This window comes from Coturnix japonica, chromosome 12 (assembly GCF_001577835.2).
Source record: "Coturnix japonica isolate 7356 chromosome 12, Coturnix japonica 2.1, whole genome shotgun sequence".
Lineage (NCBI taxonomy): Eukaryota > Metazoa > Chordata > Aves > Galliformes > Phasianidae > Coturnix > Coturnix japonica.
This window is the reverse complement of record NC_029527.1, coordinates 1,414,424-1,429,856: the sequence shown is the minus strand read 5'-3', so window position 1 is coordinate 1,429,856 and position 15,433 is coordinate 1,414,424. Positions and strand designations below refer to the sequence as shown.

The 15,433-nt window shown below is 57.1% G+C and overlaps 1 protein-coding gene across 2 annotated transcripts in view; it reads left to right on the top strand.

Annotated features, from left to right (window-relative positions):
* BSN (bassoon presynaptic cytomatrix protein) overlaps positions 1 to 15,433 on the top strand; it is a 52,802-nt gene that overhangs the window by 30,739 nt on the left and 6,630 nt on the right. For both annotated transcript variants that reach the window (XM_015874575.2, XM_015874574.2), the window contains exons 4-5: positions 7,183 to 7,590; positions 8,497 to 15,069. In XM_015874575.2, coding sequence (XP_015730061.1) covers positions 7,183 to 7,590; positions 8,497 to 15,069 — 6,981 coding nt within the window. The remainder of the gene's footprint in view (positions 1 to 7,182; positions 7,591 to 8,496; positions 15,070 to 15,433) is intronic.

Here is a 15,433-nt window from a genome sequence, read left to right as displayed (position 1 = left end):
AATACTGTAGTTCTGTTCAGTAGTTCTGCTGTCTTTCTATTTGCAGGCATTGTTTTGCTGCAGTCTTGAAATCTCCCCCATCCAGGTTCAGAGAGGTGAGGTTACTTCATCAGGCATTGTGCATGGTGACATATCACGCAATAGCAGAGTGGCCATGAAGACATCTCCCACCAACACTTTGCCCATGCCCTGATGGGAGTTGTGAGATGGTGACCAAGGTGTGGGCTCCACGGTGCCCATTGCCTTCTCCTGGGCATTATTGATATGCAGACAGTGTGCAGAGATCCTCCCGCTACTGGTAACCTTGGCTGAGAAATACATCCTGATAATGTGGGCTGTTAAAGATAAGGCTGCCTGGCAGGCTGATAAATCTGGTTAAGAAGTGCTACTTCGCAGAGTAAATTACAATGCACACTCAGATCGATTTGAACAAAAATGAACAATATATTACTGCTATGTTGATGGGGATGGAATAAATTCCCCCCTCTGTGCTGCTGGGTTTCGGCGTCTCAACTTTTAGCTCAAGACTTGCTAAGGATATGGGAGCTGTGCTGGCAGCATTGACATCACTTCTGTGTGGCTAACAGTGCTCATCATGGACTGGTCCGTAATGAGCTCCAGCAAGGGGCAGCAAAGGGTCACAAAAGGTGTAGAGTGGTCTCAAGTTGCACCAGGGGAGGTTTAGATGGGATTTTAGGGAGAATTTCCTCATGCAGAGCATGGCCAAGTGTTGGAATGGGCTGCCCAGGGCAGTGGTGCAGTCCTCATCCCTGGAGGCATTTGAGGGATGTGTGAGCACAGCATGAAGGGACATGGTTTGGTGGCAGGGCTTGGTAGGTTGGGTTGATGGTTGCGCTTGGTAATCCTTAAGGCTTTTTCCAGCCCCAAAGATTGTGATTCTGCATGTGGCAGAGCAGGGTACTTCACATTTAGCTCACTCAATGGGAGAGCCTCGGAGTATCTCTGCATCCCCCCTGCCCAAAGCAGCCTGTGTGATATATTGCTGCCCCCGCAGCTTTCAGCCTCGTATACACTATCATACTTCATCTCATGCCTGTGGCACTCTACTCTGCCAGTATCCCATAGGACTTTGAAGCCAGTGGTTACAACCTCCTATCCATGAGCTCCCCTGCTCCTGCTGGCTATGCTCAGCTCTGTGTGCCCCTCCTCCATTGCCTTGTAGTGCCAGCTCCAGCCACCAGCATAAGGAAAGCTTCCCCAGAAATGAGCACTGTGCACCTACATGGCAAGCCCTGATGCTCTGAGAGCTTTCTGTTCCCCTACTTCCCAGCAGGGCCTTCACAGAGGTTAGTCTACAGATGACCCATGGAGCTCCAGAAATGTCACGGTAGAGGAATAGAGGAGAATACAAACTTGTCTTCCTTGGGACAGCCATTGCTAATCTTCGAAAAACAGACCAGGCCCTCTTCTGATTTAATGCTGCTGGCTGTGTTTTATTGTGAACAGAAAATCTCCTTAATTCTTCATCCTTTTGGATTCAGTCTCTTGGAACTGAGCTGGGAGTTAATTTAGCTCTTTCTCCAAGATAAAAAAGAAAAGGAGGACATAGTAAGGCTCAGTGAAAAGAGAGGGAAAAAGCGCTTTTAGCATCTCAGACTTACTCTCATTCCTCATATTTTTCTTACTCTTCTGTGGCATTTTGTTTTTCTGCCTGTTATGAAGTGTGCCAGGCTGGACCCATCCTTTTTATCCTTTGGAACCATGGACAGGTACCGGGCCGAACGTTTTCTTTCTCCCACTCCGTAGAGATGCCAACCTTGCATCAACCTCCACCACCCACAGCCCTGCTGGCAGATGGCTTTTCTGCTCCCAGTTCCTTATGAGAGCTGGGTTGTCCCACAAGGGCTGGGACACACGGCTGTCCCCAGGCTGCACTGCCTCCCCACACTGCACAGATGTTATTTCTCCAGCAGCTGTTTGCATTGCTGGATGTGCGTGTTGCTGTGGCAATGTCATTAAATGGACCCTTCCCAGGGGAGATGGATGCTCTCATGCAGCCTTGGGATATGTGCTGGGGCTTCTAGATGAGCCAAGAGCATCAAAATTATCTCAATATCTGACTGAAGGGTGGTTTTTTTGTTGTTGTTTTTTTTTGTTGTTTATGGTTTTTTTTTTCTTTTAATTTAATGAACTGGAAGGAAATATGTTGAGTGGGGAGGGATGGTTATATATATTCTCCAAAAGCACCAGTTTCAAAATTTTGGACAGCTGTGTAACCGTTTTTAGCAGCCCCTTCACACAGCCCACGCAGCACCCAGAGCTTGGAACCGGTCTCGTTTGGAAATACTCTCACTTGATTGCAAAATAGTTTAAGTCTTTTAACTTAGAAACACATTCTTGAGACTTGAGAAGATTTTTAGCACGGAAAATACAGAAGGTGCTTCCTGGCACAGAGAGCTGAGCTGCTTTGGGAAAGGGGTGTGAAGTGCGTGGGGGCAGAGAATTGAGGTGAACGTTGGTGACTTTGGGTTGTCACAGCGAAGACCCCCGGGCTGCAGGGGCACAAGGGCACAGGTCAATGCTACCTGTGCTGGTAGGCACATGGCCTGGATTTTCAAATGCTGAGTCAAGCTGCTTTTGTCTTGGGAATAAGGTGCTAATTGATGGTAGCAGTAATTACTTGTTAGAAGAACAGCCAGGTGCTCCAGTTCAGGTAGTTACAACAGAAGGAGGGATGGCACCTAAAAGGGATGGAGGTGGTGCCAATGGCCAACCTGATGTCCCCTGTGCACTAGGAGAGCCCTTCCCTGCTGTCCCTCCCGTTGTGGCCATGCTTACCAGGCTCGTCCCGCTGGTGCCGGCATGCAGTAAAGCAGACTTGGCAGGCGCATGCTCGTTCCTCGAAGGAAGGCAAAGGGAATGCTGCTATTACTCATCAGCCAAAGGCTTTCAGCTGCATTAATCCCTTGCTTGGCCAGTGCGGTGCATGGCTGTGGTGCACACAGTGGCTGCAGTCCAGTGCTGCCGGGCATGGCAAGGGCTGCTCATCTCCACTGGTCCACCCTGCCACTGCCCACCACTGGGTGCAGCACAGGGGCAGAAATGGGGAAGGAAAGTCAACGCATGTGATTTTTCTCAGGGGAGGAGAAGCTGCGTCAAGGTCTGATTGCAGGGAGATTACCCTGTGCTGCTTTTAATCACATTATTGCTGTGCAAAGGGCGATGCTACATCATCATGGCTGGAGCAGAGCCAGGCAGGGGCTGTATCCCCCCAGCCTGGGAGGGCTCTGGGGATGGGCACCAACATGATGATGCTGGGGACCATCGCTCCATTGTGCTGCCAAATGATCTGTTTAGCAATGGGCTGAGATAACATCGGTGTTTTTTGGCTGGGCTAATCTGTGAGCTGTGCTGGCACTGATGCTCACCCGGTTCACATTAATGAAGCCAATTAGTGTAGAATAGACTCTGCCAAGGGGCATACACATAGTCCAGCACTGCTGGACCCTGCAGACAGTAGTACCTGTGGTTTCATGCTGCTGTGCTTGCTCTGTGTGTAGGGCACAATGCAGCTGGGAAGCAGGGCAGAGAAACACTCTCCTCCTCCAGAGAAACACTGGGAGACTGGCAATTGAGCTAAAACTTGCCCTATAGAATGGCTTGGGTTGGAGGGGACCTTGAAGAGCATCTGGTTCCAAGCCCTCATGGGGCTTTTGGTTGGGAAGGCAGCACTTGGAAAAAGATGAAGGAAATCCCAAGCTGTACTATTTATATTAAAGATCGTGGACTTATCTGCTATCCCCCTGAACTGAGTCTTCCCCACTTTGGTTGTTCACAGTGTAAGCCAACCCCAAATAGGGGAAAGTGCTGGGCAGGGGTGGCATAAACAGCCCCCGTGGGTGATTGGACCACAGTGCATGTTGGGCTCATCCTTTCCACTGGTTCCCACCCAAGGAAGTGCTCATTGGCACCCATGGAGGGGCGTCACATGCAGCCCATGGAGGGATTGCTCAGAACAGCTCCAGAGAATTCAGCTGTGCCAATGAGCTGAAACTGAGGGAAGAAGCATTAGCTGGCATTCGGGCAGCAGCATCCGGGGAGCAAAATGAATTACAGCAGTGTTCGTGTGCGAGGAGCTGGGAGAAAGATCCCTGAAATGGAGCAGGGCTCATGGAGCCGTTCTGCAAGGCTCTTGCTGTTAATTTGGATCTTGATTCAGATAGCAGAAGTGTTTTCCATATTTCCCAGGCACCCATCTGTCACCACAATGAGCCCCGCGCAGGGCTTGTCAGCAAATAAATGAAGCATTGGTGGGAGATTCGCCGCGTATAATGCTGGGAGATGAGATCTGGCTTGTAGGATACTTATACCTCGCGCCGCTTATCTGATTTTGTGCAGCCTCTGTGCCGGTATTTTAATATCTATCGCTTGGAACGTGTAAAATAATGCCGAGGAGCACAAATAACAGCTGAGCTCGGAGATGAGGTGCAGGGGGGGCTCTGTGGGCAGCATGGGGCTGTGCCGGGGGGTGGCTGTGCTGGCACGGCTGCTGGAGCTCACGGTGCAATGTAACCCGCCGGCGCCGGGGGACTCAGCGGTTAATTAAGTTGCCAAGCGGTGGCGTGGACCAAAATGATGCAGGAAGGCTTCTATTGTCGTTAATTACCGTTTTGTCGTTGCCCATTAGTAAATTAAAACAATTGCCTGGTAAAGCCCGACAGGGGTTGGCAAGCACAGCTCTGGCCAGCTGCCAGCGGGTGCCGGCCTTGGGGGGAAATGGGCCCCGTAGCCCAAATAGGAGCCGTGGGAGCTGCAATCACTGCCCATCCGGTGAGCAGGGGACAGCAGAGGTGCCCCAGTCTGGCTGGCACATGGCACTGGGAGCAGAAGTTGAGCCCACCCAGCTGCAGCCCCCTCCCTGTGCCATCACCTCCCTGCTCGCTGCCGGGGACAGGCAGCTCAGTGCAGCTCCGCAATCTTCCTGGCAGGGCTATTTTTAACAGAGTGTGTTCCCTTCTCTGGTTCCCAGTGTTGCCCTGCAGAGCTGAGCCGTCACAGCTGCACCAAGCTGGGGACAGCCAAGGGGCCATAGGACTCCATGAGCCCCCCAGCCCTTGTGGCAGGGATCATGCTCTTGGGAGTCCTATAAGCTTCATCCCCCTGCATGTCCCCTGCCCCTGGAGAAGTGCTTGTGTGATCCCCAGTCAAGGGTGGCCACCGGTATGGAGACAGGGGCAGGCTTTGTCCAGCTCAGACCTGGTAAGCAACCTGGGGCAGCACCGCTGCCTCCCTAAAGGGCCTTTCCTAACAACCACCCAAACCTCTGCTTCAATCAGCACCTACCGCTCTGCCTGGGCAAACCCAAGCCAACAAAGGCACTGGGTTCAGAGGCTGCAGCTTTGAATGTGCAGGGGCTGCCATCGTGGCTATCCTTGCAGCGTGCTGGCCAGAGCCCATGGGCATGGAGACACCACCCCAGGTGGGTCCTGACCCTTCCCCAAGCCCACCCGCTCCCCCCATGACTTGCATTGCCCCAAAAGGGCCCAAGCAGCTGTGCCATCCCCATCACACCTGCCCTCACCACCCCACCACGTGAGGAGCTCCGCAAAGAAAATGGGATTCCTTGAAGAAAAACGAAGGGCTGTGAGTCTCTGTGAGGAAGGGATTCAATTTGTGTCACACAATTACATTTTCTTCTGCCGCCTGAAATAATTACAGAGCAGAGTGTGGCAAGGAGATCTGATTCAGAGGCAACGTGATGAGAGCCAGCTCCGAAATAAAAGAAGACAAATGCAGTCATTAGGATACAATAGGCTGCACTTGCCCCTTAATTAGACTTTCTCTTTGATTAAGCACTAATTAAATATTACCGTGCTGAAGGGTTTCTTTTATGGCCCTGTGCAACCCCGATGCGTTCCAAAGATGCTCCTGCATAGGGTGGGTGGAGGAGAGGGGGCTGTGGGGCGGGGGAGAGACTCACCTGGGGAATGGGGAGAGATGGCTTCGAGCAGCTGGCTGTGAGCTGAGAAAAGAGAAAAGATTTAAAATGGTGAAACATCAAAAGTGAAGCAAATGTCAGGGCCCTATTCCTGGACATTCCTGTGAGGGTAAAAATAGCCCTTTGAGAACTCAGAGTGGGAGAGTGCTTGTGAGCCGTGAGCAGGGCTCCTGCCTCTCCCTGCAGGCTCTCTTACAGCCCCAGCTGCATGCTGCTTTTTCCAGGTCATGAAATGAAGGCTCTTGCTGAGAGCCTCTCAATGAGATTGTCTTGTTCTTTTCCGCACAGCGTGTACTTGGGGTAATATCTTTGGGAAGGTTTTTTTTTTTGCATACTCATGGAGCCAGTACTTTCTGATAACCTAGAAAAACAGATCCCTAAGCATTATGATTATGCTGTTAGGCCTCTGTTGTAGCAAGGAAAACAAATTGCAGCAAGAAGCTGTCTGGGACCCACCAGCAGCATGGGCGCTTGGGTTGTGATGGCATTTGCCATCAAGACACCATGATGTGTCTGACCTAAACCTGGGGTCCCCTTGGGGACCCAAACCTGTCCTCCTGTATTGTCTTGGTTGGACTTTCCTCATGCTAAGTGCATTGTTTCAGTGTCCGATGCATTGCTGTTGATGCTCAGTTCGTTTCTATTGATGCCCAATGCATTGCTTTGATGCCCAGTGCATTGCTTTGATGTGTGGTCAGTCATAGCAGCCCAGCAAGCTGCATCCCCCCATTTCCAGTGGACTTTTCAGCTGCTCTTACTCACGGAGCAGGCAGGGCTGAGCACCCCAGCCCATAGGCAGCACACCTGGAGCCAAAGGCAGGTTCAGACTTGGCTCATTCCCCCTTAAATAGTTGCTGAAGGTGTTTTGGTGTAGTCTGCAAGAGATCTAGTCTTCACTGTTAAAACTCCTCCAGGATAATAAAGAGGTGGCATAAAAAGCAAGGATGATTTTCATGTCTTCATGAACTGCAATTAGGACTTATCACCCTAAGGCAAGATGGGAGGAATGGGATATTCTGATGGTTGTCAGTGCTCAGCCAGGCACAGCCCCATGGTGTACTGACTGCAGAGATCTATGCTCTTGCTGGGGATGGGGCCACAGCCAGAGCAGAACCTTGCCATCCCAGGGCTCACCGCGGTGCCCATCTCTGCTTGGCACCGGAGAAAGGGAGGCCCCGTTGGCACCGATTTCTAACACAACGCTTCCTTTCCGTGTCCTGCAGAAAAACGAATGGCTGTGTCTGAACTGCCAAACCCAGAGGCTGCTGGAAGGGAGCCTGGCAGACCCTGCCCCGATGCCACTGCCTGCGCCAAAGCAACCTGCGAGCGGCTCCCCCCGGCACCAACCAGTGGCAGCCAGCCAGCGGGCACCGGCCCCCACCGAGCCGGCAGCACCTCCCGAGCGGCAGCCTTCCCCTGCCAGGAGCCTGCGGGCACCTCAGCAGAGCCGGGCCCCCAGCCCTGCCCCAGAAAAGAAGCCACCGGTGCCAGCAGAGGAGAAGCCACTGCCCAAAGCTGCCCCAGAGCCATCTGTCCCAGCGCCCAAGGGGAAGAGCATCAGCCCGAAACCGGAGGTGGAGAGCAGGGAGGGACGCGCAGCCCCCGAAGCGCAGAGGGCGAAGGAGCTGGAGGTGAGTGCTTGTCCCCTTGTCCCCCATGGTCATTGTGTTCCAGGTCACAGAGAGGCATTTTGTCACACCCGCTGTCTCCTGAAGTGGTGCTTAGAGGTCAAAGCACAGTGCTTCCCAAGAGTCCAAACCTCTCAGGAGCTTCTGTGCATAATGCAATAGCTCAGGTAGTCCTTGCCCCGTTGGTTTTAAAGGGCAGTTGGAGCTGTTGTTAAATGCAAAGCTAATTCAAAATATTTCCAGCTTGCACTGCAGAAACGGGCATTCCTGAGCTAATTCCTGTCTTTTACCTCTTTAATTCAATGCTCTTTGGGGAAAAAGCCCAACAGTGCTGGGATGGCTGTGCCCAAGGAGCCATCATAGCCCTTGGGGAGGGGACTGCTCGTACCTTAGTGCTCCCCAACCCCATGGGGTCCATGGTCCCCCTGCTCACAGGCTCTCAGGCACTGCCCCCACTGCTGAGTGCAACACTGCCTCATTGTACCATCAGTTATTATTCCTGCTGGTATCTGATGAGGATCCCGGGGATTGCCTTACTTCTCCAGCTAGCACTGCAGGCCTGTCCATCGGGAAAATTAAACTGCCTTTAGAGGCTGCTTGTCCTCTGGGCTGTGGCTGCCAACCCTTTGCTCCCTGCCCATACCCAGAACCAGACCACGCTCCCAGTGCTGCCTGAGGCCAAGCTGCTGTCACCTTCCCCAGGGATGTGCTCACAGCCATAAATATCCCAAGGGTTGTATTGAGGGCTCAGCCATCACTGGGTCTCTCAGAAATAGAAAATTAAAGGTATTGCCATTAGGCAGCCACCTGGTATTTGTTATCAGGTGGGGTGGTGCTGGGGGTGTTCCTGGGGTCCCCTCCTGCTTGGGGCACTCACATATCTAATGCCACGCTCCCTCTACCCTGCAGGATGTGGGCAAGCCTTACCCCCCGGACCTGTCCCGCAGCCCCCAGAGCCTGAGTGACACTGGCTACTCCTCAGATGGCATCTCCAGCTCACAGAGTGAGATTACAGGGCTGGTGCAGCAGGAGGAGGAGAAGCTGAGCGGCACCGGGCTGGCGGGGCAAAGCCCTCCCAGCCCCTCTGAGCTCACCAAGTTGGAGAGCAGCATGCGGCCACTGCTGGAGGCACGGGGGACCCCAGCGGAGCCCAGCAAAGGTTCGGAGACACGGGAGGAGCAGCGGCAGAGGCAGCGGCCCCGGTATCTCTCCATCACCCCTGAAGCCTTTGACTCAGACGAGGAGCTAGAGGATATCCTGGAGGAGGATGAGGACTCACTGGAGTGGGAGAACCAGAGGGAGCAGCGGGAGAGCGTGGAGTCCTCGGATGAGTTTGGTAGCAAGCTGCGGCATGACTACGTGGAGGACAGCAGTGAGGGGGGCTTCTCCCCAGTGCCTGGACACCCCAAGAGCCGGGAGGAGGTGGCTGACGAGGAGTTCATGCGCAGGCAGATCCTGGAGATGAGCGCAGAGGAGGACAACCTTGAGGAGGAGGAGGAGGAGGGCTACGGGCGCTCCAAGTACAGTGTCCCCAAAGCTGAGGTGGAGAAAGGCAAAGAGCCTTCCTCTGCCAAGCGGCGCCTACCGCATGGCCCCAGTGGCATCTACAAGGAGGAGAGGAAGGAGGTGGAGGCAGCAGAGAGTGATGATATGAGCACAACCCAGGGGGGCCTGCGGCGCTTCAAGACCATCGAACTGAACAGCACCACCGGCTATGGCAGGGAGATGGAGGTGAGCCAGGAGGCTGACGCTGGGCTGGAGAGGGAGCCCGAGCTGGAGATGGAGAGCCTGACAGGTTCACCCGAGGAGCGATCCCGTGGTGAGTACTCATCCACCCTGCCGGCCACCACACCCAGCTACACCTCGGGCACCTCGCCCACCTCCATCTCCTCCCTGGAGGAGGATAGCGACAGCAGCCCCAGCCGGCGGCAGCGCCTGGAGGAGGTGAAGCAGCAGAGGAAGGCTCGGCACCGCTCACACGGTCCTTTGCTGCCCACCATTGAGGACTCATCGGAGGAGGAGGAGCTGCGGGAGGAAGAAGAGCTTCTGCGGGAGCAGGAGAAGATGCGGGAGGTGGAGCAGCAGCGCATCCGCAGCACGGCACGCAAGACCAAGCGTGACAAGGAGGAGCTGAGGGCGCAGCGAAGGAGGGAGCGTTCCAAAACCCCCCCCAGCAACCTGTCCCCCATCGAGGACGCCTCTCCCACTGAGGAGCTGCGGCAGGCAGCAGAGATGGAGGAGCTGCACCGCTCCTCCTGCTCCGAGTACTCGCCGTCCATCGACTCAGAGGCTGAGAGCTTTGACGCCGTGACCTCCAAGCTGTACAAGTCGGGCAGCGAGTACAACCTGCCCACCTTCATGTCTCTGTACTCCCCCACGGAGAAGGTGGAGAGTGTGCAGCCCGCCAGCAAGCCCCTGAAGAGCGCTGAGGAAGCCTATGAGGAGATGATGAGAAAGGCAGAGATGATGCAGAAGCAGCAGGTCCAGCAGGCCCAGAAGGATGTTTCCTATGGTGGCACCTACCAGCAGGTTGGATACCGTGGCACCGAGGGGCAGAACGGCTTCCAGTACCAGTATGCAGATGAATATGGCTATGACAGTGGCCCCGCACGCTCCTCGCAGCCTGACTATTCGAGTTCCCTGTCGAAGCCTGGTGCAGTGTATGAGGAGATCCTGCAGACCTCGCAGAGCATTGCCAGGATGCACCAGTCCTCTTCATTTGACCTGGGTCTGGAGAAGGGAGACAAGAAGAAAGGGCAGGAGGAAACATACCAGGAGAAGCACTTTCTGAATGCTGAGAGTGCGTATGCTGAGCTAATGAAGCAGAATGGGGGGCCCCTCACCCCTGGCACCAGCCCCACACAGCTCTCTGCTCCTGTTTCCTTTTCCACCTCTGAGGGCAGCAAAGCGATTCCCGATGTCCGGGTAACACAGCATTTTGCCAAAGAGGGACAGGACCTGGCCAAGCTCCAGAGCACCCCGGCAGCGCCCAGCCCAACTTCCAAGCCCATCACAGCTCCTTACACCTACAGCAAAGGTACCAGCGTGGTCACAACAGCAGTGGCCAGCCCTGCCAGCACACCGCGCATCTACAGCTCTGCAGAGGCTGCATCCACACCTTCCAGGAGCTATGGCCCGGCAAAGAGCACCGTCAGCTACGGCTCGCAGACAGAGGACATCACCCGAAGCAAGGTGGGGGTGGAGATCAGCGTGCAGACAGCCAGGGAGAAGCTCCAAGCGGTGAGTGATGGCAAGCCCCCACCAGCCAAGACGTACTCATTCTTCAAGAGCTCCAGTCCCCCACTCTCACCAACATCTCCCACTCAGAGTCCCACTCACGCTGCCCCCAGAGCTGCTGTGCCCCCTGGTCCCACCGCCAAGTCCACTGCTGAGTTCTCTACGCAGACGCAAAGCCCCCTCCTTGCCTATGATGTCCCCACCACCACCAGCCCCTCAGCCTCCTCTCCCATGGTGGCCCAGGGGACACAGACACCGCACCGGGCTGGCTCACCTCGCCTGACCCGGCAGCAGTCCTCGCAGGATGCACCCTTCATGCTGATCACACTAGCAGCTGACGCAGCCAGCCAGACCAAGCCACCGAGCTCCTCTGCATCCCCTGCTTCATCCCCCACCAGGATAAGCCGGCAGGTGATCGCCCACGGGTACAGTCAGGAGACAGAGCAGCCACTGGGCACATTCATCCGGGCACAGCATGTGAAAGACCCATCCCAGAAGGTGCCCGTGACTTCAGGCCCTGATGGCATTGCGGGGCTGTACAGCTGGGGAGCGCTGCCAGCAGAGAACATATCGCTGTGCCGCATCTCCTCCATCCCCGGCACCTCCCGTGTAGAGCCGGGGCCCAAGGTGCCGAGCAGCAGTGCTGTGGACCTGCGCACTGCTCTGAAGTCTGCTCCCATCATCATAACAGACCAAGGCATGGATCTCACCTCCTTGGCCACCGAGGCCAGGAAATACTGCCTAACCTTGGACCAGATCCCCAGCCGGCAGTCCACAGCCATCCAGCCCCTGATCATCAACCTCAATGCCCAGGAGCAGCCCCATGCCATCATCGCAGCCTCCAGCACCACTAGCCTTGCCATCGCCTCCCCGATGCTCATCTCCCAGCCCAAGCAGCCCGTGGTCTATGGAGACCCTTTCCAGAGTCGGATGGACTTTGGGCAGGGGGCCGGCAGCCCAGTGTGCTTGGCGCAGGTGAAGCAGGTGGAGCAGGGCGTTCAGACAGGTGCTGGCAGAACCAGTGGGACAGCTGGCCCTGCACCTACCAGCAAGCCTGAGCCGCCCGCTCCTCCCCAGGCAAAGTTCTCCAGGTACAACTTACCCAGTCAAATGGTAAAGAAGGACGTGCTCATCACACAGACCAATGTCGCACATAGTGCTGGTGGCCTTCAACAGCCATTCCAGCAGGAGCAGGGCTCAGAGCTGTACCGTGCGGTGCCGGTGGAGCTGAAGACCCAGAGCCCCCTCCTTGCCCTGGGCGGCAAGAAGTCCCAGGTGATGATGGTGCAGGTGGAGGATGTGGCGGCTGGCCCAGTGACCAAAGTGCTGAAGGAAGAGCCTCCAGCCAACGTGCTGGACCTCACGGGCGTGAAGGCGGAGAGTCAGGTGGCCTGCTGTGATGTGGTCTACAAGTTCCCTTTTGGCAGCAGCTGCACCGGTACATTTAATCCCACCTCCAAGGTTCCAGAGAAGAAGGCTCCAGACACAGTCCCCAGCAGGAAGGCCGGTGGGCCCCCGTATGGCAGCAGGGAGCCAGAGCTGCCAGAGACCTTCCCATACCGGGAGCAGCCAGCACCCGCACTCTATGAGGAGCATAAGTTCTACCCCACTGGCGCCTTTGGGAGGCTCTACTCCTCCATGTCAGACACCAACCTGTCAGAACTCGGCATGAACTACTACCCACCGAAGGGGGACCAACCCTTCCATGAGGCTGCCGTGGACCTGAGCACCATGAAGCACTCCTACAGCATCGGCTTTGCTGAGGGTGGGTACCTGGGCCAAGGGCTGCAGTATGGCTCCTTCTCTGACCTGCGTCAGCCTGCTGACCTGCTGGGCCACCCGCTCCCCATGCGGAGGTACAGCTCAGCCTCCAACATCTATTCCGACTACCGCTACTCACCCCGAGGGGACCTGGCCAGCTTCCAGGAATCCAGCTTGGCCCACTACAGCGCTACGACCGCACGTGAGATCAGCCGCATGTGTGCTGCACTCAACTCCATGGACCACCAGTATGGGGCCCGGCATGCCAATGGCCCTGACACACTGTCCTATGGCCCTGGTGGTGGGGGGCTGCCAGCCCAGCCAGGGGGTGCCGCGGCTCCAAAACCCAGCGGGATGTTCAACCCGTCCGTCCCTGAGACGCGGCAGGGCTTCAGCGGCCTGGCACAGTACAATGTGCCCGGTGTGCGCCTGGGTGCCGTCAGGCAGATGTTCCCATCCTCTGCCACCGTGCGAGCAGCTGACGGCATGATCTACTCTACCATCAACACACCCATCGCCTCCACACTGCCCATCACCACCCAGCCAGCCTCCGTGCTGCGACCCATGCTGCGTGGGCTGTACCGGCCCTACGGCCCACCTAGCATGGCCGCTGTCCCACTTGCCAGTCTGGCCAGGGTGCCTGTCGTCACACCCCGCATCCCGCTGGCCCCGCAGGGCCTCTACCGCTACCCAGCCCCCAGCCGCCTCCCAGCTTCCTCGCTGATGGAGACACCCGTCTACCTGGGCAAGGCGGTCAGTGCCGCACCAGGTGCAGGCCCTGCTGCCAAAGCCCCCACTGCACCCACCACTGGTGTGCAGAGAGCAGAGGTGTCAGGAGCAGCGCCCCGCACTGAGCCCCCTGCAGCGGGCAGCAAGGAGGGTGGGCAGGCAGCCCCTGCGCCCAAACCGACCTCAGAGAGCGTACAGCGGGAAGAGCGGGAGCGCGAGGAGGAACGGCAGCGCAAGCAGCAGGAGCACGTGCTGCAGCTGGAGCGGGAGCGCGTGGAGCTGGAGAAGCTGCGTCAGCTGCGGCTGCAGGAAGAGCTGGAGCGGGAGCGTGCTGAGCTGCAGCGGCACCGGGAGAAGGAGCAGCTGCTGGTGCAGCGGGAGCTGCAGGAACTGCAGTGCATCAAGCAGCAGGTGCTGCAGCAGCAGCAGGAGGAGCGGCACGCGCAGCTGGCACTGCAACGGGAGCAGCTGGCCCAGCAGCGCCTGCAACTCGAGCACATCCACCAGCTGCAGCACCAGTTGCAGCAGCAGCTGGAGGAGCAGAAGAGGCAGAAGACCATCTTCCCCCCTGCTGGTGCCGAGCCCACCAGCCGCCCACCCGAGGGGCCTGCGGAAGTGCCACGGGGCCCAATGCACAATGGACACGGGTGGACGCCAGCTGGCCAGGTGCTGCCTGGGGGTCCTGAAGGTGCCAGTGGCCCACGCTACGCTGCACCGCAGCGGCCACTCAGCAGCTCAGCTTCAGACATGTCACTGCAGGCTGAGGAGTCCTGGGAACCCGGACGGGGCATCAAGAAGAGGAACTCGATGCCACGGCTGCGGGACGCCTATGAGAAGGAAACAGCGAGGAAAACGGCAGACAGCAGTGTGCAGACGGACGAGGAGGATGGTGAGGAGCGGTACATGCTGTCACGACGGCGTCGGTCACGGCGCAGCACTGACTGCAGCGTGCAGACAGATGAGGAGGACAGTGGAGAGTGGGAGCAGCCCGTGCGTCGCCGGCGCTCCCGGCCCTCCCGGCACACTGACGCCAGCACTGAGGGCAAGGCAGATGGCACAGCACGTGGCATGGCCAGCGTTGGCATCCAGACCATCAGCGACTGCTCAGTGCAGACTGAGCCCGACCAGCTCCTTCGCGTCTCGCCCTCCATCCACATCACCACCCATGACCCCCGTGTGGAGATCATCAAGTACATCTCAGCCCCAGAGAAGACACAGCGCGGTGAGAGCCTCGCCTGTCAGACAGAGCCTGAGCCACCCCCACAGCCCGGCATCGTGGTGCCCCAGCTCACAGTGCCCACCACCATCACCCCCTACTCTACCAACATGCAGATGGTCAGCACGGGGCCCCTGGACCCCCACGCCGTCCGGCAGCAGACCCTGGGCAAGTTTGAGAAGAAGAAACCAGACCCCCTGGAGATTGGGTACCAGTCCCACCTGCCGGCCGACTCCCTCTCCCAGCTGGTGACCCGCCAGCCTCCCCGCTCCCCACAGGTCCTCTACTCGCCCGTGTCCCCACTGTCCCCACACCGCCTGCTGGAGTCTTCCTTTGCCACCAGTGAGCGGCTCAACAAGGCGCATGTCCCACCCCAGAAGCACTTCACCGACTCAGCTCAGCGCCAGCAGACGCTGCCACGTCCCATCAAAACCATGCAGCGCTCCTTGTCCGACCCCAAGCCCATCAGCCCCACCTCTGAGGAGGCTGGCAAGGACAGGTTCTCCCTCTACCAGCACCCACTGCTCCCAGGCACCCAGGTATGTATGCGTGCGGGGTCATGCTTGGGCACCCACCCTGGTGATGGCACTTTGTGTCCCTGCTTAGTGCACATCTCAACCTGTTAGGGATGGACATGTCCTCATGCCGCATCCTCCTCTGTGTGTGCCTGGCCAGGATGACCCAAGCTGAATCTTTTCTGGTGACATCTCACCACTGTGAGCGGGAGAGATGCAGTCACTCGACTCGGCCCCCTCCTGCAATAAATAACCTTTCCCTTGGAGAATGGCCCCAGGAGGCACCTCAGACCATTTCAGTTTCATTAGTGCTGCAGCAATTAATATTTCAAAAGGTTGGCTCCCCGCAGCAGCTGATGGCAGCCTGCACGCATGGACACGTGGCCCT